Raw genomic sequence first — 24511 nt, forward strand, 5'->3', positions numbered from 1 at the left:
TTTATTAGAAAGACCACACTAACGCTATGTTTGAACAACCATTTGATTAAGATGATAGGCACAGCTCATGGGCTAATACAGTAATGGGCACAGCTCATGGGCTAATACAGTGATGGGCACAGCTCATGGGCTAATACAGTGATGGGCACAGCTCATGGGCTAATACAGTGATGGGCACAGCTCACGGGATAATACAGTGATGGGCACAGCTCATGGGCTAATACAGTAATGGGCACAGCTCATGGGCTAATACAGTGATGGGCACAGCTCATGGGCTAATACAGTGATGGGCACAGTTCACGGGCTAATACAGTGATGGGCATGGCTCATGGGTTAATACAGTGATGAGCATAGCTCATGGGCTAATACAGTGATGGGTACAGCTCATGGGCTAATACAGTGATGGGTACAGCTCATGGGCAAAGTCAACTTGTTCAGCTTGGTTTCAACAGGGAAGATGGCCTTAAACTTAAACCTGAAAGCCAAGGCCAGGGATGGAATTATCTGGAAGAGCCATAGGGGAAGGATTGCCTCACCAACAGGTCCACAGGCTGTCAATCAAACCAAAAGGGATTATTCTCATATCTCACAATCTAGTGGAATTCTCTACGTTTTGAACTTGCTTGGCATCCGTCATCCATTCCTTCACTGGCATTTCTATCTTTTGGTGCAGGGATTCTGTCCTACCATAGTATTATAGAACTGTATAACTTACTCGGTTTCACAGGTCCACAGCTTAGGTCAGATAATCAAACATCTTAGCCATATCTGATTCAGGTGGAAGACCAAACTCTGGACTTTAGACTTTACAGCTTGGGCTGGAAGGCTACACTTTGGGAGCTGCCGAAGCAGAGTGAGTGCATGCCATGCATGGACATGCATTTGGTGGGAAGCAGCAAGAGCAGCATGACAGGGAATAAATTGTGTCTTCTTAAACATGTGTACTGAAGGCCTGGCTCCTAGTGCAAACTGAATTTGGAAAGAGGACTTTCCAGAGGTAATTAAGGCTAAGTGAGGTGGTAAGAATAGGATTCTAGTCCAAAGGGATCGATAACAACGAGAGAGGCATTCTCTCACCCCACACACAAACCAACGATAGTCTGTGTGAAGACACATCAAGAAGCCAGTCATAAGTCACCAAGAAGGTGGTGCACTCCAGCAGTTGGACAGGAGGTGCAAGAGGATGAGGAATTCAAGGACTTCTTCAGCTGCATGAGTATTTGAAGCCAGCCTGGACTACATACTACATAAGATCCATGGAACACCAAAAAGGGAAGCAGATGTCTGTGACTCAGGAAAAGAAGCCTGTCAGGAAATGAAGTCAGATGATTCCTCAAGCTCCAGGACTCTGGGAGACACTTTCCTTAGGTCATCTAAGAGATTCTGTCTCAGCAGATACAGAAGACTAATAAAAAAAAATGAACTTAAAAAGTGAACAGTCGGGGCTGGGGATTTGGCTCAGTGGTAGAGCACTTACCTAGGAAGCGCAAGGTCCTGGGTTCGGTCCCCAGCCCCGAAAAAAAAAAAAGTGAACAGTCTTAAAAACCTGTGAAACTATAAATCAGAGCTAATGATTCTGCCACTCAAATCAGAAATGGACACCAGGCAGGGTACTGGGATAAAAATGCATTTTGAAGAAATGGTATCAGGCTGAAAATTCTTCAACCTTGACAAAGGATATAAACCTATGGACTGAAGCAGCTCAACAACTGCAGAAAGATATCCACTCATGGAAATCCACGCCAGGACACAGCGTAATGTTTCCCGTACTAACCTTCAAACTTTCCGTCACAAGTGTATACACGCAGTCACCTGGCACTACCCCAAGAGTCTAATGGAGAAGGGCAAGCTTCTCAGGGCAAGCTTCTCAGCCAAGGCTCTCACAACCAAGGCAGCGTCAGTGCAGACCTACAGTTACAGTTTCTGCAGCATAAAAAAAAATTCAAGGTACAAACCACTTACAACTGAGGTAAATCTTTATAAATAAGTATTCTTGGGTAGCTCTGTTTAGAACACACTGAACATATCAAAGGTCTCTTTTGAAAACTGACTAAGCCCTAAGTCTTCAGCCTTGGGATTAAAATGACTCCCAGTATACATCTTACTAAGCAAGACAGAAGGACAAGAAGTGCGGAAGCCCCCATGCCAGTGTTGCTCAGCTTAGGGCAAAGCTGCCCTCACATGAGCTTCGAAACACAGCAGCTGTTAAGTCACTGCAACCAACACTTCCTGGGGTCACACCTCAACTCTTTCCCCTGTCCTTTCTGTCTACTTCCTTAGTGTTCTTGGACTTAAGGACAACTGTTCTACCATTTCTGACCCTGGGCAAATTCATCGTGACTTCTCAATCTTTTCTATCTACCCCTAACATGCCATGTATTTCCTTAGACTTCATCTCCCCATCACTAAGAGACTCCATACCCCAGGTAACGTGTTCTCTCCACAATGCTACATCCCACTCCCTCACAGACTTGGCAGTGTACATACACACTACGATGCTGGAAGCGAATTTCTGTTTTCCATTAAGGAAATATTTTTAAAATGCAAAACCTCCTTCCACAGTCTAATGAGTTATATCTCACACCAGCAGTATTTCAATAACTTTTAAAGTAACAGTCTGAAATTTCTTTGTAGCCCTCATAACATATGATAAACGCTCAAAACCAACCAAACAAACAAAAATATCCTTGGGATATAATATGCTTATCCAGTATGGATTCTCTTTTGTTGGCCACAGACTAAATACTCACTAAAGGCTTATACATTTGCCTTGCTTTTCCCTCCAGCATGAGTTTTCTGATGTTGAGAAAGAGATGAACTCTGGCTAAACGCTTTTCCACATTCTTTACACTTATAGGGTCTTTCTCCAGTGTGAGTTTTCTGGTGTTTTGTAAGAGATGAGCTCTGGCTGAAAGCCTTTCCACAGTCCTTGCATTTATAAGGCTTCTCTCCAGTGTGTGTTCTCTGGTGCCGAATAAGGGCTGAGCGGTCGCCGAAGGCTTTGGCACAGTCACCGCATTTATAGGGCTTCTCCCCAGTGTGAGTCCTCTGGTGCTGTGTCAGGGCTGAACAGTACCCAAAGGCTTTCCCACATTCACTGCACTCATAAGGCCTCTCCCCAGTGTGAGTTCTCTGGTGCTGAATAAGGCCCGAGCGGTCACTAAAAGCTCTGCCACATTCCTTACACTTGTAGGGCTTCTCTCCAGTGTGAATGACCTGATGCTGGGTGAGAAACGTGCTTTGGCTGAAGGCCTTCCCACACTCGTGACACTCGTAAGGTTTCTCTCCCGTATGAATTCGCTGATGTTGAGTGAGGTACGAGCTCTGATTGAAGGCCTTGCCGCATTCGTTACACTCATAGGGCTTCTCTCCAGTGTGAATGATGTGATGCCTAATGAGGGCTGAGCGGTGACTGAAGGCCTTCCCACAGTCGAGACACTCATAGGGCTTCTCTCCAGTGTGAATCCTCTGGTGCAGGGTAAGGTGTATGCTCTGGCTAAATGCCTTCCCACATTCATTACACTCATAGGGCTTTTCTCCCGTGTGAGTTCTCTGATGCAGGAGGAAGGCTGAGTAGTAACTGAACGCTTTCCCGCACTCATTACATTGCCAAGGTTTCCTCCCTGCACACATTTTCTCTTGTTTAATAATTTCTGAATTTGTAAAATTCATAAGCGAACCACAATTACGAAGTTTCTCTCCCTGGTGTTGAACAAGTAGTGACCACTGACTAAAATTCCTTCTAAATTTATCACTTTGATAGCCTCTCTCCACAGAAAGTCTCTTCTGAGGGACCAGCTCTCGTCCTGGATGTTTCTCATGGTTTCCCCACCGATTTTCCACAGAGTCTTCACAGCCCCTGGCCCTTTCCGCTGGAAAACTCTCCAGTAACGCTCCAGGGGATGAGTCCTCTTCAGAAAAGTGCTTCTCTGGAGTTAGCTTCATGCCTTCTAGTATTGTCTCCCACTCTGAAAGAAATAGATTACATACACAGAGAAAAATAACATTTACACTAGAGAATAATAAAACAGGTGAAAATATTTGCAGAAAACACATATATTTCATAACTCTCAAAAAGAGTCTTGTACTGTTGGGAGGACATGAAAAACAAGATGGTGGACTGAGAAAAGATGCTGCAAAAAAGGGTGAGCAGTCGGGCAACACTGCTTTAGTCAGCGAGGTAGGAAGTGAAGAACAGTAACAGAACGGAGCCTCTCAGTGCTGACTTAAGGGTCTGTGGAACACAAGGATGGGACCAGAAAAGCAGCCTCTTGGGACTTAGTCACTGTGCTTTCACTGAGTACCTGAAGGAAGGCCATCTTTAACTTTCCTTCTTGCTATAACTTTTTCCCATGCTCTCAATAATGTCCTAACTGTAACTAAATAATCTCTTACACACACACACACACACACACACACACACACACACACACACATTCATGCGTACAAATTGGCTGCTACTGTTTCAAAACAAGATGAAAATTCTAGAAGCTAGAATTCAATGTTATATGTATCTATTAACTCAAATTATTAGAAAGCTTAGGAGTTAAAAACACATGACTGGGCATGGTAGCACATGCCTTTAATCCCAGCACTTGGGAGGCAGAGGCAGGTGAATCTCTGAGTTCAAGGCCAGCCTGGTCTATAGAGTGAGTTCAGGACAACACAAGGCTATACAGAGAGAAATCCTGTCTCAAAAAAACAAAAACAAAAAACAACCAAAAAAACCCAAGAATCCAAACACACAAACAAAAACAAAAAAAAAAAGAAAGAAAACATGACAATCTCTGTCTGCTTACTATCACTCCCAGCCAGAAAAAAAAACACAGAACTGAAGTGGACACTTCTAGGTCTTTGGAAAGTCAGTTATGTCAAATGACGATTCGCTGGGGCACACGGGTGAGAAGGTGTCTTGCTAAAGCAAACGTGAAGGACTGTTTTCCTGAAGCAGACGCAGGTGAAAGGATGTTTGGATATGGCAGACACGTGAAAGGACCCGTGATGAAGACGTATAAATGTGGGCAGACAAGCACTGAGCCTCGGCATTCTTCACTAAACACACACGTGTATTGGTTTGCCTTACATAGTGTGGTTGAGCTCAACTTGTGGTAATGCTGCCATCGAGAGAAACTCACCCAAGAACTGTTTGTGAGGTTCCTGTGGCAGCTTGCTGCCTCTGCAGTCGTGCCTTAGGCTAGTTGGTGAGCCTGGCGGTTTCTTCAGGATTGAACTACAGCTGCCTGAACTCTGCTTGCTGAAAGGACTCGAGTGTAGCTGCTGGTTCGTGCCTGGTGTCTACCAGCCTAGAGGACTGGTCTGCAGCTGCTGAACTGTATTTGGTGTTTGCTACAGGACTGAACTGCTGCCAAAGATTAAGCTCGCCCCCAAAGGACTACTGCTGAACAGGTCCACTTCTCCCATATCCTAATAGCTTTTCTCTTATACTACCTCTGCTGAGTGGTGGGCAAGAGGAGGACTTGAACCCTAATTAAAAGTAGGTTGCAAAAAATGTATGCCTACACAGAACGAAACAGAATCACTTTTTTTTTTTTTTTTAAGAAAAAGAACAGTGTGTGCAGGTTCCATTTGCCCAGATTGGTTCCTGATGTGTCAAGGTACCTGTGTCAGAATCCTGATGTACTGGTAGACTTCAAGGGGAAAGTTTCGTTGCCAAAAGTAGTTTTAAATCCTTCCAGGCTTCCAAGGTGTTATCATTTGGATACAGTTTGAATGTGGCCCAAGGGGTCATGTACTAAGTCAGTAAAGAGTGCAGCAGTGTTAGGGAGGTAGAATCTTTAAGAAATGAGGACTCATGGGCTGGAGAGAAGGCTCAGTGGTTAAGAGCACCGACTGCTCTTCCAGAGGTCCTGAGTTCAAATCCCAGAAACCACATGGTGGCTCACAACCATCTGTAATGAGATCTGATGCCTTCTTCTGGTGTCTGAAGACAGCTACAGCATACTTATATATAATAAATACATCTGGGGTTGGGGATTTAGCTCAGTGGTAGAGCACTTGCCTAGCAAGCGCAAGGCCCTGGGTTCAGTCCCCAGCTCCGAAAAAAAAAAAAAAAAAAAAAAAAAAGAATAATAAATACATCTTTAAAAAAAAGAAAGAAATGAGGACTCATAAGATGTATTAGGTAAAGGGGCCAATACTGCTGGAAGGGTGTTTTGAGGAGTGAATTAATTCTTGCAGGAAGGGGCTTTTATAAAATTGGACTGCCCTATATACTTGGTCCCTTCTGCAAGTGACAATTCCCCATTCTGTTTTTCTGCCATGTAGTTAAAGAAGCTCTTACCAGGGCCATTAACATGTGACACAAACCTTTTCATTCTCCAGAACTGTCTAAAGCAATTTCTTTTCTTAAAAAGTACCTGTCCGGGGCTGGGGATTTAGCTCAGTGGTAGAGCGCTTACCTAGGAAGCGCAAGGCCCTGGGTTCGGTCCCCAGCTCCGAAAAAAAAAAAAAACCAAAAAAAAAAAAAAAGTACCTGTCCTTGAACACATATACCAACACAAAACAGACGGAAACATAGATACCAACACAAACAGAAAGTGCCTGTCCTTGAACATATATACCAACCCAAAACACACTAATACAGATTAATACTAATTAATGCTATTTAATATTCAGCCACATCTCTAAATGTTATAAATTGCACACCACACTCAACAAAGAACCTGGAATTTTCAAGGACAAATAGGTAGAGAAATATCAAAAAGCAAATGGATGTCCAGCTAAGGGGATGAAGAATTGATGCTCTAAGTATCAGTAGAGAGCACACGATTCATGGAGGATACTGAGACGCGCCTGCTTTCTGTTAAGGATTCAAGAGAAGTGAAAAAGTTTAGGCACACAGACTATGATGACCTTAGAGGAAGATGGGAAGATGTAGTTGGAAGAGCTAGCAAAGAACCTGCAAAATGATGCTTCTTCAGTTACACAAGGATTAAGTAAGACCAGAGAAGTATAATTTGCTGGTAATCTGTTGCAATGATTCATTTTGACATTTTAAGAAAATGACATTTTAAAACGTCCATGACATCATTAAAAAAATACCAGTAGACAATAGCATTCATTTGCTTAGTATATAGGAAGGTGGTGTTCTAAACATTTTCCTAAACTATTATATTTGACCTAAGAGCTATATTGTTTTACAGATGAGAACCCTGACTCACAAAAGAGGGTAACCCACAGAAATAATGAGTAACTAAGACCAGCTTTGAACCCAGGAGACCGATTTCAAATCTACCCTGAGGGTAGAAAAGCATTATACCATGCTGCTTCTGCTTGAATAGAGAACACACAGAAATCAAACAAAACAAAACAAGTCAGTGGACTAAGATGGGGAAAAAAAAGCATTATGCTGTGAATATAAAATATTATGTAAAAACCAGTCAAGCAGTGTAGGGGCACAGAGGCCCCTGTGCTCATGCATAAGCATTAGGGAAGCCAGGAATGCTAAATGTACAGGATCATCTCTTCAAAAGGAGAGATGTATAGCCTGTTTTTCACCCAGAAAGCTGGGAGCATAGCCCGGTGTCCTTTGCACTCTCCGTGTGGCTGACACCACATCAGAGCCTCTCCCAGACCCTAAGTATTAGCTTGTTCTTCTCAGTCAGTCTACAGAACCCATCTTCATGCATGATGTCACAGGTATTTTACAAGAGTTTTGATGTAGTCATGTCTTTTAGCTTTATTTTACACACAGGACTGAGTTAATTATCACCAAGAAAAAAAATTCACCCAACTGTGCTTTGCTTAAATATGCCTAAAATAATTACTCAGGGTCAGAGTCTAGAAATTTGAACCAACAGACAAATCCTGAAGTTTGAGTAAACAAACTAGGTACTGAATTGTGTTGAACCAGACTGCCTTCTTATCTCTCACAGACAGACACTCTGCAGGCCGTGATGTTTGCGGAGACCCCTGTGAAGCAAGAACTAGAATTTTTTTTTTCAGAGCTGGGGACCGAACCCAGGGCCTTGCGCTTGCTAGGCAAGCGCTCTACCACTGAGCTAAATCCCCAACCCCAAGAACTAGAAATATTAAAATACCCATCATACTTTTCATAGTATCTGATGTGATTGATTCTGGCTTTATATCAAATCATCTCCACAGGGCTGGAAGGCAGCACAGGAGAGACCGGGTCTCTAGGTGGCCATTTCCATGGGTAGAGGCAATCCATGGGCAATAGCTCGTCTGTGAGCACTTACGTGACCATCTGAGTTATATTCCCACTGTCCCCAAGAGTCACTCGCCTGGACTGGCTGCTTTCGAGATATCCCTCTCTAATTCTACCCTATCTTCCAACTGAGAGATCACGTCACGTTAGGCAATTGGAAGCCCTGCTCACAAGGAAGAAAAAGGTAAGGAGTGTACTGACGGTGTTCTGGTCTTTAGGGAAAATTTGGCAGAGTGGGGAGAAGGGGAGGAGAAAGGGAGAGGGAGGAGGGGCCTGTTCTGGATTTCTTCAACAGTGCTCAGAAGAGGGTGGAGAAGCTCATGTGGGCTTGGTCCTAGTTAGGGTTACTACTGCTGTTGAAAGGCCAAATCTTTTAAGTTTGATTCCATTTTAGAGAACCTGACCTAAGTTTGAATTCAGGTAAACTAACAGGTGGGTACGTAGTATTAGTTTTCAAGTTGCTCCCCAAAAAACCCAGAGACTAGCTCTAATCTCTAGGTTAATCCCCAACAAGACCACTGTCTCCAGGTTACAAGCCCACCCCTGCCTAACAGCCACCAATACAGAGGGAAGTAGAAATTAAGTTTATGATATGACACCCAGCACCAGCCAGTTATGTTAAAGGCCGTAGTAACTTTCCAATTAGATGCTTACACACTCACAACCTGCTTGCTGCTTACTATAAAGTCTTGCCAAGAAAGATTCCTGAAAAGGCACCAAGCTTACCAGTGGCCTCCTGCCAGAGACCCACCAGAAAGACCCAAAGTGACAGTAGATGGTGACAGAAAGAGCAGATGAAATGACCCTGGCATCCTTTTTAATACGAAGACCCTCTGTCATAGCTGTGCTCCTCAGACCTGTTCTTTGTCCTTTTAAGTCATCTGGATAGAAAGAATGACCAATGAAGAACTGTCTCATTGGTCATTTTAAAATTTATTTTTATTTTATGTGTAAGTATTTTGACTGCATGTATGTATGTGCACCCCGTATGACCTGGTGCCTGAGGAGGTCAGGAAAGGGTGTCATATCTGGAACTGGAGTTAGAGACAAAGACGTGGGCTGCCGCGTGGATGCTGGGAACCCAACCCAGGTCCTTTGAAGGCATAGCCCTCATCTCTCTCTCTCTCTCTCTCTCTCTCTCTCTCTCTCTCTCTTTCTCTCTCTCCCCCTCCCTCCCCTTCTGATCAGGAATTTTATCCTGTCTACCATCAGCAACTATATACCTGGTTTGATGTTTCCTAAAAGCTAGGTATGATATGGACAGCTGTGCCAGAACCTATACAAAAGACCCGCTAGTCTTCGAGAGCCCACAGAGACACCTTTACTGATTCCTTTCCCTCAGCTGTGGCATGTTTCAACTTGTTGGGCCTCTGGAAACCCCGATATGGCCCTCATGGCTTATGTGACCATGGTCTATGTGACTAAAGACCCAGTACAGATTTCCTGTGGTCTGGCTGTAACATCTCCTCCTTAGCCTTTAACTCCCACCACAGTGACACAGACTCCTCGGCCTCTCCAATCACTTACACACACCTTCCCCTCCAACCAAAGCTCCTCTCTTGGAACATCCCTGCATTCTGCTTTCCAACTACCTACTACCCTCCTTGGCCTTTCAAAGTGAACTTTTTAAAATCTTAAACCCTTTTCAAATAGTCTAGTTGACGGACACTCTTCCAGGGTCATTAGTAACTTGGCAGAGACAATCATTTCTGTATTTAAAACACATGTTTATGAATGTGTCCCTTCATCTGTCTGGTTTATGTATCTTCTGCTTCAGCAAACGCCACGAGACAGGGCCTGTGGCTGTTAGTCCTTTGCATCTCACAAGGCCATTTATAGCGCTGAATGGCTAGAACACGTTCAGTACAACAGTGGCCAAGAAGCATCGCTGGAAGCCACTGAACTGAGAATGGGACCCCCGTTGAAGGAATCAGAGAAAAGACTGAAAGAGCTTGAAGGGGCTTGAGACCCCATATGAACAACAATGCCAACCAACCAGAGCTTCCAGGGACTAAGCCACTACCCAAAGACTATACATGGACTGACCCTGGGCTCCAACTGCATAGGTAGCAATGAGTAGCCTAGTAAGAGCACCAGTGGAAGGGGAAGCCCTTGGTCCTGCCAAGACTGAACCCCCAGTGAACGTGATTGTTGGGGGGAGGGCGGTAAGGGGTGGAGGATGGGGAGGGGAACACCCATATAGAAGGGGAGAGGGAGAGGTTAGGGGGATGTTTGCTTGGAAACCAGGAAAGGTAATAACAATTGAAAGGTAAATAAGTAATAACCAATTTAATAAAGATGGAGAAAAGAAAAAAAAAAAAAGAAGCATCGCTGGGAAGAAAAGTTCTGTCTAAGTGTGGACCATTTCCTGTGAGGCTCACCACTCATGGGTCTCTCAGGATGGCCCCAGTGGTCTAGGACACAGGGCAGAGCAAGTTTAAGAATAGAAGAAAACATAACCATGCAGAGAAAAAAAGAAATATAGACTTATCTGGGCCCTAGGAGTCAGTAAAAAAAAAAATGGCTATGCCATTTTCTTTAGGTTTTCCAGCACTGGGAGGGCCTGAGTCCTCAGAAAGTGAGTCTAGAAGTGGATGCCAGGAGCCATTACAATTAGTCCAGCCGCCAGCCACTAGCTACCTTGTCTTAAAGTTAACACGGAACAATTCCATAACATCCCTGATACAGGATAGCTGATATGCATTTCTACCTCAGGTTCTTCCTGGACACCTCTGCAGTTACACTACAGAAGAATTCTTCTGTGAGAACCTGAATACATTATACAAATGCATACTTCTTTTCTTCTGCTCAGTCAGAACAACACAGATCTCTCTGTACATAGATCCGTGCTTCTATTAACGATTTGCCTCTGTTCTACTCCAGGCTCAAGGGATGAATGAAGCCGAAATTGGTTTTACTCTTTTGACCACTGGTCTTTCAAATACAATACCTGCTTTCTCAGAGCAGTGATAGGTTTTATGAGAAAACATCTAAAGCATTTAAAAATTGAAAGCAATTAAAACCCAAAACCCAAACAAACCGGATTCTAAATAAAATCTGAGACTTCAAATCCCTGCTTTCCTTTCCTATCTGTCAAAATGGGTTATTCTCTTTCTTAAAGGAGTTCTCACGGGGACAAAGGCAACTCAGTGTCAGAAGCTAAATTGTCAAAGCAATGGGTTTTAGGAGGACTGTCCACTGACGGCTTTTTATCAAAAATCTCAATGTGGGACCCAGAAGCAGAAAGCAAAAAGCTCACTTCGCTGGAAGAGCCTCACCTCGGACCGGGGCTCCACGGAGACTGCCTCACCTCCAGGGGGAAGGACGTGAGGGCACTGCTCGGGTGCATCCAGGTTCTTCACTGAGCTCAGCAAACTCCGAGGGGTCTAGGTTCAACCCTCCAGGCTAAGCCTTCTCACCGCCTAGAAAGGTACTCAGACTTTGGGCCGAGGGGCTACAGCGAGCTGCTCAACCGAACTACAACTCCCAGAATCCTCTGCATATCGCACCTCGGCTTCTCACACTGCTTCCCAGAGGACCTCGCGGCGCCTTCTACTATCCCTGCGTGAGGGCTAAAGCCTCTCATTTTCCCACGATGGATGCACGTGGCTCTCCTATTGCTGCCAGTACTTTGATGCAGGCATTGTGTACCGCGTGCCGTGGGACCTCCGCTCTGGATTACAGTATCCCGAAGGATCATGAACCTTACCCATGCAAGCTTTCCATTTTTCCTCTTTAAGAGGGAATCCCTATAGGGTTGTTTGCCTGGACCAAGCTTTCACTTATATTTTTATTTTAAAGTTACATCTGTTTGTTTTTGTTTATTTATTTGGATGTATGACACAAAACGCCTATAGCGGTCAGAAGACAACTTGCTAGAGTAGGTTGACCCTCTAACATATGAGTCCAGTTTGGTAGCAGGTACTTTTATTCACTGGGTCCTGTTCCAGCTTCCACTTTCATTAAACTTGTTACTGGAAACTGGTACCTGCTGTGAAATGACTAAGGTAAGGCCATCTTGTCCCAACTTTGTGTCAGCCTAGACACTTCTCAGCCCACCCCACCCCTCCCACCCCCACCCCCAATAGCCATATCCACCTTGGCAATGGTTTGGGAACTGTCCTGACCATGGCCTGGATGTGTTTTGTAATGTCTGAAAATACTGCTGAGCTTTACAAAGAAAGCAGATATTACTAGGTCACCTGGATTCCCTCAGTAATGTAGCTCTGATGTAGTCGTGGTTGTCTTTTAAAACATATACCCCTGAGCTTGGACACCAAGAGACTTTTCAGAGATACAGGCTTCCTCTTGGTCTGGCCATCAATAGAAGGACTCAAAACTTTTAGTTGGCTTAGTTAATATAGTTGTCAGTAACAAGGTCATGTTGATAATTTCAGTTGCCCCTGCTTGAAAGAGCTAGTAATTTGAGAATGGTTGTGTGTGTATATTGGTGGGGGGGCATAGGGGGAAATTTATTTGGAAAGTAGAAGCTATGGCCAACAAAGACCATCTTAGCAGGTGATTGCAAGGCGTATGTATAGAGGCTTATGTTCAGAGGCATATGAGAGGAACCAAGGTAATGATAAATTTGGGGCGGTCTACTTCTCCCCAAATTAATGACTACCAAAATGAAATCAAAGGAAGTGGAGACAGAGAAGGCTTATTTAGCTTATCTCAGTGACAGGCCTGTTATAACTGGAACAGAGACTTACCCTGATTTATATGAAATGATTAAAGATGCTTGTGCCATCTGAGTAAGGCTGTTCTGAGTAAGGAAATATGGATTTTCAACTCTACAAACTACCTCAATTCAGAAATGGCCAGGTTCCAACAAGTGTTACTGAACAGATACTACTATTAACCATTTTGGAGTGGCCAAGGCAACACCTCCTTGTCCTGATCATACCCTGACTCCATTTTGTGCTCAGGCATTTTCCAGCCTTTCCCCCACGAGCTGTCACTTTTGCCTATCAATGTGATGCTTAACCATACATTTAAAGTTTATTACCTTCTGTGCTTGAGAGACCAAAAAAGCAAAAGAGAGTGCCTCTAATACATTAAATCCCTAACTTATACAGGCTGTACCCCAGCAGCCTACTTCCCTTTTTCCCACTCATTGGACTATTCTTAAATTTACTGTTCTATCAAGATAGTGGATCATGAGACTGCTATTTTGGGTTTTGTAATTGAACTTGCTTATTCTACTCAGAAAAATAACTAGGACAATTGCAAGATATATGTGTTAAAATTAGACCCTGTCTACACATAGACAAAATGCATGTAATCCTGTGGGGTTTGCCTTTATAAGCCCAGGGCTGATATAGCCAGGTGCTATGTCTTGGGAGTGTTCTCAGGTGCAGTCCTGGCCCCATATTGGGCACCATTGTCTAAAACAAAACACCTGTTGCTATTAAAATTTATTTATGGTCATGGTGAGTCTCTGAATGCATCAATGTAGTCAAGACTATTCCGCATCTAAGACCTGGACCATAGCCCAGCTGTATAACCCAAACAACTGATGTGTTCTACCAAAACAAATGTTACCAGGTTCCTGTGACCCATACCTGACAATGCTATCATTGTGGGTTTTGCCTAATAAATACTCTTTTCCCAAGCTTCAGTGCTAAGAGTTCTTTGGAGACTGAAGCCTGCTCTTGGTCACTGGCTAGTCAAGGACTCTAATCTGTCTTTTTATGCATGGTAGTTTGTAACGTTGTCCCCTGAACTATGAGTCAGACTACCTACATGAGCTCTGGGATTCTGTAGACTTGTGACTTGTCAGCTGGTGTATTCTCACTTATCTTCCCATAGGAAACTAGTCAGTTTGAACATCCGTTTGTATTTACAGAAGAGAAAATTTGATCTACACAGGTCTCCAGGAAAAAGCCACAATGTCAGATTGTCCTTTCTCCAATATAGTGCCTAAATTTTAAGTAGACCTAAAGCTTCTTGGGTAAACACTCCTTTTCTCAACACTTGACCTCCTGCCAGTGGGCTGAAAACAAATGTGCTGCTTGGGAGAATGTCCTGTGTCCTTCTCCATGCTGGCTGGACCACAGACAAGTTGTCAGGGTTCATGCAAATAAACGTGGCAGATCAATGAAACAGGAATGAAAGCATTATCACTTAGCTCAGAGGGAGTCTAGCCAGATAGTGGGAAAATCTCAATAAACCAGGCCTGGCCACTTTCTCAAACAAACAAACAAACAAACAAATGTAATAGCAGGAAGGAAAACTACATTCAGTTTTGGCACAGCCACACTGGGAAGTCATATGTAAAAGTTGTCTTTGGGGGCTGGGGATTTAGCTCAGTGGTAGAGCGCTTGCCTAGGAAGCACAAGGCCCTGGGTTCGGTCCCCAGCTCCGAAAAAAAAAAAAAGACCAAAAAAAAAAAAAAAGTTGTCTTTGGATATCAGAGGTAGGTAGCTGTAGGCTGTAAGGGGAAAGAAAAAAGGAAAAACCAGGGGTCTGCACAGCAAGTGATCACAGGCTGTATACTCACTGACCCATAGTCTAGGCTACACAGAGATTGCTGTGCAACAGTGCAGATCACTTTTCCAAAAGGAAGCTACGCATTGGCCTCCCCACTGTTTTCAGTCACTTTTCCTAAGAGTCTTTTCGAAGTCTGGATTTGCCCAGGCTCATTTCACTGATGATGGCAGTGTCTTAGACAAATACAATACTTGACACTGAGTTTATTTTGAAGACTTAAACTCAGAGGCAATCAACAGACATGTGTCAATTGTCCCCTTTATTTTTTACTTGACATAACACTAGGTATTATACACAGATCCTGTGACATTTTTCTTCAAGCTGTTTATTATATAAAATACTCACAAAAATGGATTCCCTGACACTCTTTGGCTTCATGAGAGACCAAAATGAGTTTATGTTTAGAAGCATGGGAGAGGACTGTTCCACAGTTTAATTTCCTCTCAGTTCTAAGAGAAACCTGCCTTCATCTACTGGAATACACAAGCCCGTTTCCAGGTCTTACCCTGCAAAAAGGGAATACACACTCCCAAAGTCAAGGTTGTCTCATACCTGACCATTAATACAATAAAATACAGGGCTTCCCCAAGGAAATAGATGCATTTGGATACTCAGGATCTAAAGTTTGGTGATGGTGGAGTGCATTAATGAAGATTTTAAATACCCAGAGATATTTCATTCAATAGAGAGCTACTTTAGGTCTGGAATAACGGGTAGAAAGGGGTCATGTAGAAAGACTGAGCTAATTTGTGTGCAATTGATAGTGGTTTCTAGTGTCATTCAAATATCAAGGCACCTGTCTCTGTACCTAGCCTTCAGGTGTGGCTTCTGGCTCAAGTAGAAGTGATCAGAATGGCACCTAGCTGATAAAAATAGCCTTTAGCGTTCCCTTCCTTATTCATGGTGATGTGCCGGGCCCAAACAGTACAGATCGAATGGACACTTACACACACCGGAAGAGGGTCACAGGTCTCTGTTTATTTAGGCTTGTTACTGTGCCATGAGCGATGAGGAAAGAAGGAAGGAAGAGAACTTGGAAGTGATGACTAGTATGTTAAGAGTCTGGACTGTGAAAATTCAGAGAGAAAGGAGGTGGACCCGAGCAGGTTTTGAATCAGAAACTTTGGTATTCGTTAGATAATTGATAACCTAATATTTGCAAGGCACGCTGTAAGACAGAGGCTTATTAAATCACACCTCCGAGTGCTTACAACTCATCTAAGAACAATTATAAGACAAAATCTAAGAGCATAATCTATAGTAGAAATACTGAAGGCAGACCCATACTGAAGACCTAAGTGTCACCTTGTGTCACGCAGGGTATTTTACTTAATCTCTCTAAACTTCAGTGAACTCATCTGTGAAATTCAGACAACAGAAAGGTCTACTTCACAGTGTGAGGATCCGAGGTGATCACGTCCTTGAGTGGAATGTGGTGTTTGAATGAGAACAGGCTCATATACTTAATTGAATGTTTGGTTCCTAAATGATGGAATGTTTAGAAAGGATTAGGTGTGGCTTTGTTGGGGGAGGTGTGTCACCGGGGATGGGCTCTGAAGTTTCAAAAGCCCTTGCCTGGACCAGAGTGCTAAGACCAGTCTTTCTCTCCTGATCTCTTGGCCCACTGCTTATGGATCAGATATGAGTTCGCAGCTACTGTTCTGGCACTGTGCCTGCCTGTCACCAAGCTCCTTCCATGATGGTCACAGACCATCCCCTGGAACCGTAAGCAAGCCCTGTAAAATGCTTTCTAAGTTGCCTTGGCCATCATGTCTCTGACAGCAATAGAAAAGTAACTAAGACACGTGGCTTCACCTTGTGTCCCCCAGACTATATTAATCTCTTTAAACTTCAGTGTGCTCCTCTGTGAAATCCAGACAGCAAAGGGACCCATTTCACAGATTTACTGAGAGGATCAGCCAATCTAGCCCTTTTACAATTCATCGCTGAGAGTTTGCCTCAACTAAGTGCTTAGTAAGTGCTACCACTACCACTAGTCCTAGGAGGGCTGAATACTGGGGCACAAGAGAACAAGGTCTTTGTGGCAGAAAGCTTCAGAAGGGCTAAGGGCTATAGAAACTGCTGGAGAAAATGGTATTCTCCCATAACTGTGACATTCTCTACTGTAAGAGCCTGCAGCTATTTAGAGCGCAGTGATGACAGGCCTGTTCTCACTGTGTCTGCAGATTCCTCTCCTAACATCTGTCCTGATGTCTGACCATCTCCAACTTTCTTTTGCAGTGCTTGGGATCAGACTGCAGCTCCTCATGCACGCTGGGCAATAGCTATCACCGAGCCACGCCCAGCCTCTGTGCAGGATTTTGAGTGTGGAGACTCATGGTTTAGTTTCTGCACTCTACGCTGGAGCAGAGGTCGGGCAGAAGACAATGGCCAGAGTTGGCAGAATGAACAAATGCTGGATCTGTAGATGACAGGGAAACCTTCCACGATTGTAGGAAAGCCCGCTGTCTAGCTCGTGGCTTCCCCTGTTCAGTCTATCCCTTGTTTGGCGTAGCGCCTCTGATGTTGGATAACTGAGGACTTGGAGCTGAACTCTTTGCCGCACACACTGCACTCGAAGGGCTTCTCCCCGGTGTGGACTCTCTGGTGCCTTGTGAGCCGGCACCTCTGGCTGAAGGCTTTCCCACACTCACTGCACTCATACGGCTTGTCCCCAGTGTGTATCTTCTGGTGTTGTGTAAGAGAAGAGCGGTCAAAGAAAGCTTTGCCACACTCACTGCACTGATAGCGGGGCTCCCCCGTGTGCACCTTTTGGTGTCTGTTTAGGGAGGTGACCCCATAGAACGCTTTCCCACAGTCACTGCATTCGTAAGGCTTCCTGCCAGTGTGGGTCAGCAGGTGGCGGGTGAGAATGCTCTTCTGGCTGAAGGCTTTCCCACACTGCTGGCATTCATAGGGACTCTCTCCAGTATGGATTCTCTGGTGGCGAGTGAGGGATGAGCGGTCAAAGAAGGCTTTGCCACACTCGTTGCATTTAAAAGGCTTCTCCCCTGTGTGAATCCGCTGATGCACAGTTAGGGATGATCGGTCAAAGAAGGCTTTGCCACACGCACTGCACTCATATGGGCTCTCTCCAGTGTGGAACATTAGATGTCTACTGAGACTGCTCCTGTGGCTGAAGGCCTTCCCACACTCAGGACAGTCATATGGCTTCTCTCCAGTGTGAGTCCTCTGGTGGCGGATGAGGGACGAATGGTCAAAGAAGGTCTTCCCACACTCACTGCATTCCTGGTCTTGGTGTTTAGCGAGGGTTTTCTTGGATGGAGTTGACCTTTGCTGCAAGCTTTTATCCAAGGGAAAGGACTTTTTGCAAGTCTTTGCTTTGGGACTTTCCTTCTCTAGTTCCAACTCACCTGTTAGAGTTTGGATTTCACGTTTAGGGCATAGAGAACTTTGCCTTCTATAGATTTCTCTCAGTGTGCCTTCTGAAGCATCTAGGATCTCAGAGTTAGTTTCCAAGTCTGCAACAAAGAAGACAGATGCAGTTTCTTCTCTGGACTAGGCGACATGACAGAGGAGAGAGATGCTATGACAGACACTGAGGTAATGCCTGGTCATGGCACAGCTCAAGCCAAAGGCGCAGGAATGAAGGAGGAGCCTGGGAAGGAATTTGACAGCAGCCTTCTCAGGATACAGGAGAATGGCCCTGGAGCAGGGCCAAGAGCTTATTAGGGTAGGCTGAGCAGAGAGCTGGGTGACCAATAAAAATTTCAGAAGTGTACATAGGCAAGGTCACAGTTCTGAGAAACAAGTTGATGAATACAGGTAAATAACACTTGCCCGTGTAGAAGAGGAAAGAGAACCAATGAGTGACAGGAAACGACCATGCACACAGACAACCTGCACTTGAGCAAAGGTGACCCCTTTCACTCCTCCAACCCAGACAACAGAAGCAAACACAATACTACCCATCCTGTTCAAACCTGCTTACCTAGAGAGACACTCTCTGGCCATGCTTTCTCCTCAGATCCATGAAGACCCTGCATCCAGGATTCGCCCCTTCTCTTGAACTGAAGAATCACATCAGGTCGAGGAACGGGAAGCCCTGCTCATGAAGGAAAAGAGACAGGAGGCTGCTGTGATGAAGATGAAGATGTCTTACCATTCCGAAACTTAAACCTGGCCTCTAAGTCTAAACACTTCCAGAAATGCAGAGACCAGACCAAAAAGCCTGAGGGAAGGTCAGGACTGGGGCTCTTGAAGGGAACAAAGGTCAGGCATCAGGGCACTGTCCACAAAAACCACCTCAGTTCACAGGCAGCAAATGAAAGTTTTCCACTGGCGCTGGCAGGATAGAGGACCTTGGCTCAAGAGGTAAGTATTAAAAAAAAAAAATCATCTTGACTAAAAAAGCTGAGGGAGTGACTCAATTTTGTTTGTTCAGATTTAGTATAATGCTTTTATTGAAACAAGTCACTTGTGTTCACAGTAGGAAAATTAGAGTTCTGTACAAGTAAAAGAAAACTTTTTCCTTCCTTCATTTCATGTTCACGTGGAAAGACCTTACATGTGATTCTGTTAACGACTGGATAATGGGGCTGGTGAGATGGCTTATTGGGTTCACCAAGTCTGCTAAACTGGGCTGGCTCCCTAGAGCCCACATGGTAAAAGCAAAGAAGCAAGTCCCGAGAGTTGTCCTCTGACCTTCACACACACATGCTGGGGCACATGTATGTTCCCCCAAATAAATAAAGAAAAAATTAAATGTTATGAGAACTTCAAAAAACTGGATAATGAAATACTACTGACTTGTCAACTGAAGATCTTTTCATGTAACAAATTTAAAATATTAATTTTAATTAGCACAGATTTTCTACAATGTTTTAATAGCTATACAATACTGTGGTAAATGTGCCCCCTGAGCTGTACAAATTGGCAATCCTATTACATTCCCTGGCTCATTCTCCAGAAGCAATCATATCCATAGCAATATAAACAAAGTTAGATCCCATGCCTGGAAACATCCGAGTTCCCCGTGCACAGAGTTCTGCCCTGGGAGACAGGTACTTTCTCCCTCTGCCTGAGAAGTGCCTGTCTGCTGCGTGCTGGTTCTTCTCTGAAAGACTGGCCATTCTCATTCCTTCCTGGCACTTCTGGTCTCTACCCCAGGGATTCCATGCTGTCTGATATTTCACTCACTAAAGCTCAGGATGTTCCTCAATGCCAACCCTCAGCCCAATATTTGCTTAATATAAACTTGCAATGTGAATTTGACTATTATCTGCCGTTTTAGCTTATTTCTACATTGGTGTACTGCTTCTAGAGTGGCCAAGACTACAGGTACAAACCACTGTGCATAGCTTCAGACTCTTATTCTGGAGACTTCTGAGAGTTCCTTATTACTTATGGGGACTTTACTTCACTAACAGGTGACATCAACAACAGCTCTTCATTTCCCCCTTGTCACAAGTATAATTACAAAGTGACATTTATAGGTATCTAAGATTGTCATTAAAACAAATGTTCAAAAATCAAGCACGTCTCTGACAACCTTTCTCCTTTTCGCGTCTTTGTAGCTTCTTCCTCTGGCTTCCACAAAGGAATCAGTATCTCTTACCAAGATGGATCCTTGTTCTACCACATGGAACTGAGGACATTACCTGTTGGCATACCATGGGAAGACCTGGACAGATTAATGATTTTACTTGTTGCCTCAGGCAGCCAGACCCACACATACAATACATACTCTGCTCTATTCTCTAGACTGTCTTCTCTTCCGTGGAAGCCAGTTGCTCAACCAGGAGGCCTGTGGTTACCCAGTGCTGTTAACACCAGGGCAGCCCATCTGTCCAGGCCTGGGTTCACCAGCTATGCATCTAAAGCCATCTCCTTTGGCTCTTTTGGGACAAGTTCTGACTCCTCACAGGAAGCCTCCTCACCCAGAGAGATGATGCTCTCATAGTTCTCCAGCATCACGGTCTTGTAGAGTGCTCTCTGCATGGGTACCAGACGCTTCCACTCGTCATCTGTGAAGGTCACAGCCACATCTTCAAACGTCACCGATGCCTGAAAATACAACCATACTCCCCTTTACAACCCTTTTCTTTCTTGTTGTCCATTTTGTTTTTCTTGAGACATGGTCTGACTCTGAATGATCTACAGCATGCACCACATCCTGCAGCCTAACCCGGCACTCTTTGATGAATGGGGGCTGACTCTCAGTCTATTACTGGCTGCACCAAAGAGACAACGAAGACAGAACCACTGATCGTAGAATCCTCCAGGTGACCTGTTCTATCAGCTACACCCATTTTGTACTTGGGGATAGGCTAGTAAGTACAGCTCAAGGAACTGAAGGCCATCCTACTTTGGAACCTTTCACTGGGCTAGGAATGGAGGGTTATGAAGGAAGACACTCAGGATAAAGAAAGTGACTATATTTTGTCAACTAATAACAGTATCTCGGAAACAAAAGAAGCCCACCTCACCTGACATCTGGTAGGTGGAGACACGGCAGCCATTCCCTCCTATGCTTCTCTGGTAGAGAAGGACAAGAGTCCTAGGGAGGAAAAAGTCGGGGGTGGGGGAGAAAAGATATGAGAATGACCCATGTGGCAAGGCCCCTCCAGCTATCAGTGAGCCTGTGGCACCTTCATCCCATCTCCTCACAGACAGCAAACAGGGCAAGGCCGAGAGCGCGCCACGCTCATTCCGGAGTTACAGCAGAAGCTGTGGATGTTGAAGCCACAGCACACTGTCTGCTTTACCGTGATCTTCAGGGCAGAGTTCTGTCTCCAGGAGCCAGAACACAGTGAGAGTCCTATATTTACATATTCACCTTTAATATCGCCCTGAAGGTTTACTGAGGGAAAAAAACCATAAGGGACCTTAGAAACAACTATATGGACAAGACAAACAAGCACCGTAACCTCCTCAGAGTAGCACTCCATTTACAGCTCCCGCTAATGAAGCATCCATCTTTGACACTGTAAGACTGTTCACCTCACTTCCTGAACCAGACTGAGCATAGCACAGCTGGGCAGTGAGTGAGTAACTGGGAACTTCCTGGTCTGCTTTCTCTTGCTCTGACGAAACACTGACCAAAAGCAACTCAGGGAAGAGCAGGTTCACATGGCTCACAGGTTACATTAGCAAGGGAAGCCTCAGGGGAACATGGAGGCAGAAACTGAAACAGAGACCATGTAGGAGGACTGCTTACTGGCTTGCTCAGCTACTTATATAGCCCAGGCCTACTTCCCAGGAGTGACATTATCCACAGTGGACTTGTCCTTCCTGTACCAATTGGCAATTCAGAAGATGTCCCACATAAACATGCTAACAGACGGATGGAGGCGACTCCGTTGAGATTCTTCCCAAGTGTGCCTAAGTTTGCATTCAGGCAGCAAAAACTATGACAGATATGATCTGGTGTGAAAAGATGACATCCTTTGTGAACATGAATTTTAAATTGTCGGGACAATATGCAGGAGATGAGTCAAAAAAGCTATAAGCAGCTACTGAGTAGGCACGGGGACCAGAGGAGCAGAATCCCCGGGAGACAGTACCAATGGTGTGGCTCCATTTGTGCTGGTGCTCACGGGTGCTTCCAGATGAGGTAAGTGAGCTCCAGTTGCAACTCTACTTACTCTTGGATTTCCAGAAGACTCTTACCCTCTTCAACCTCCCTTTGCTTAGGTCAGCTAACTGGATCTCACCCTCTCACGATGAAGAGTCTAACTAAAGACTGGCTGGGTGTGACGGTGCACGCTTGCGGTCTCAGCCCTGACTTAGCCCAGGCAGGAAGGGTTGAGGCAGAAATGCAGCAGCTTTCTTGGCACAACTGGGATCTACAGTTTTGATGTGAGGGAGGAGCAACATCGTAGGCAGGGAAGACCTCAAGTCTTGAATAAACAAGAGGCAGATCTCTAACACATCGAGGGTTACTACTGAAATTAGATAGCAGAAAGTCAGTGAGCAACCCTGGGGAGAACGTGAACCCAGAGAAACCAGCAGAGGTCAAAGTACATCAAAAGGTGCTTTGGGTGAGGGTGATTACAGCATAGTTGTGTCGTCATTAGATATGTACTTTAGGATTGGGACGAGTAATAAGAGCCTTCAAACACAGACATTCTCAGGCTGGCCAATTCTCTTCTGGAATTTATTTAAGAGAAGAATAGTCACAAAGCTTTTAATTAACCATCACCAACGCAGCATCTTGATTGAAGGTTGTCTGCCAGCCAGCTTCCTAAGCCCATTACACATACCATCCTATTTAAATAATGCAACTAAAATCGGGACTCTCCTAAGCGTCTCTGACGGACAGCTTGAGTAAATAATTTATTGTCTAGAGGCTAGACACACGGTGGAGCGCTATCAAACACCACCACAACTAGTATTGTTGAGTGCTTGCTCTCGTGAGCCTCTATGCTGAGTGCTTTTTATAAAGATAATTCCTTTCCATTTTCATACATCGATAAGAGAGGTACTATTTCACAGCAATTAAGAGATTCGGGCTTTGTAAAAGGCTGAGGTAGAACTGGGAAAAGCCTGCCTGGAAGCTTTTAATTCTGTTATAATTTACTTTCATTGAAAGATAGCCATAAAGCTAAGCACATCTTTACCTGCAACACATCCCAGCATTTTGGGAAGCTTGATGCGCATGACTGAAATTTCATGGAACAGAAGTATGGTGACATACACCTGTAATGCTCACACTTGGAAGGCTGAGGCTTACCACCAGGCCAGGCTACAAAATAAGACCGTATCTCCAATGTAAAAAACAAAACAAAACAAAAAAAAAACCCACTAGGGAAAAGATCACTGGTAAACCACAAACAACTTCAATGTAACAGACAACGTCATCGCATGGACTTCTAGACATCTGATGGTTACTGGTGGTTGGAACTAAGTTGTGCCAGTTCGACTTTATGGTGGTCAGAATGTTAACCTCGAGAATTGTTTCCTAAAATTTTGTTTATGTTTACCTCATTTGAGACTCAAAAATAGCCTGCTTGATGGGTCTTACCCCGATACTGTGGGTCTTGTTTGACCTCAATATAGTCCCTTCACCCTTATTTTTTTCCCACTATTCCTTTACAGTGCACTCCAGTCAATATCATCTCAAAACTGCCTAAAGCCATGTGCAATTTCCTTTGGGGTTTTCTTCACCTAGAATTCGGTGTTCTCCAGGACCCTATGCTCATGTCAGGACATTCCGGCGCAAACTCTGGGCGAAGCGCTGAAAGACGCAACGTGAGACGTTTTCTAGGGGACTGGGTGAGAATGGAATGGATGCTCCTAGATCCAGGGTCGGTAGCATTCACATTCTCGAAGCACTCATCATGAAAAGAAGGAACGAAAGGAAGACCGGGACCTCTAACTTGAAAGTACAGGATTCTGACACACAGTGGACGTACCCTACAAGGACACTGGTAACCGTGCGGGTTCCCCACGAAACCGACACACACCAGAAGAGAAGACTCTCCGTGCACGCAGGCCACGCCCACTAACCCTTCCCCAAGTCCCCAGAGTCCCCCGTTTCTCCGCCACCGCGTCCACTCGGCTTCTCGAAGACCTAGACCCGCAACCCTCACCTTCGGCAAGAGTGCTGGGAACCTGCGAACACCTCACCACCTCTGGTCGGGAAGGCAGTGCGCCTGCGCGAAGATCTTCAGCTTCTGAGCTCCAATCAATGTGCTGCCTTTGCATGGACTACATTTCCCAGAGGTGTGGACAGTCAGCGCGCCGTAAGATGACGCGTAAAATCCTGCACAAGGTTGCACTCCAGATACGTGGTGCTGAAACGGATGGGACCAGGCTTTGAGAGCGCTCAGAAACCTGGAACTCAGCTGTCCAGGGAAGGCAGACCTG

General features: G+C 44.8%; 2 protein-coding genes across 3 annotated transcripts; both read right to left on the bottom strand.

Moving 5' to 3' along the window:
• Nucleotides 1–13: 13 nt before the first annotated feature.
• On the bottom strand, nucleotides 14–11676 carry Znf892 (zinc finger protein 892). The gene is made up of 2 exons (XM_063285314.1): nucleotides 11467–11676; nucleotides 14–3968 (listed from the first exon to the last, which is right to left on the bottom strand). Exon 2 carries the CDS (start codon nucleotides 3943–3945, stop codon nucleotides 2758–2760), a length of 1188 nt encoding a protein of 395 aa, XP_063141384.1. The 5' UTR covers nucleotides 3946–3968; nucleotides 11467–11676; the 3' UTR covers nucleotides 14–2757.
• Nucleotides 14–24311, bottom strand: LOC100909998 (zinc finger protein 2-like). 2 transcript variants are annotated; one of them, XM_039106561.2, is made up of 7 exons: nucleotides 24235–24311; nucleotides 21130–21200; nucleotides 20581–20707; nucleotides 18633–18746; nucleotides 17192–18162; nucleotides 13302–13309; nucleotides 14–3619 (listed from the first exon to the last, which is right to left on the bottom strand). In XM_039106561.2, exons 2-7 carry the CDS (start codon nucleotides 21160–21162, stop codon nucleotides 2758–2760), a joined length of 2115 nt encoding a protein of 704 aa, XP_038962489.1. In that variant the 5' UTR covers nucleotides 21163–21200; nucleotides 24235–24311; the 3' UTR covers nucleotides 14–2757. The 2 variants fall into 2 exon arrangements, with proteins under 2 accessions (XP_038962489.1, NP_001406477.1); NM_001419548.1 differs by lacking the exons at nucleotides 14–3619; nucleotides 13302–13309 and having other exon boundaries at nucleotides 15639–18162; nucleotides 24235–24295.
• Nucleotides 24312–24511: the final 200 nt, after the last annotated feature.

The sequence above is a fragment of the Rattus norvegicus genome, chromosome 3 (genome assembly GCF_036323735.1).
Source record: "Rattus norvegicus strain BN/NHsdMcwi chromosome 3, GRCr8, whole genome shotgun sequence".
Classification (NCBI taxonomy): domain Eukaryota; kingdom Metazoa; phylum Chordata; class Mammalia; order Rodentia; family Muridae; genus Rattus; species Rattus norvegicus.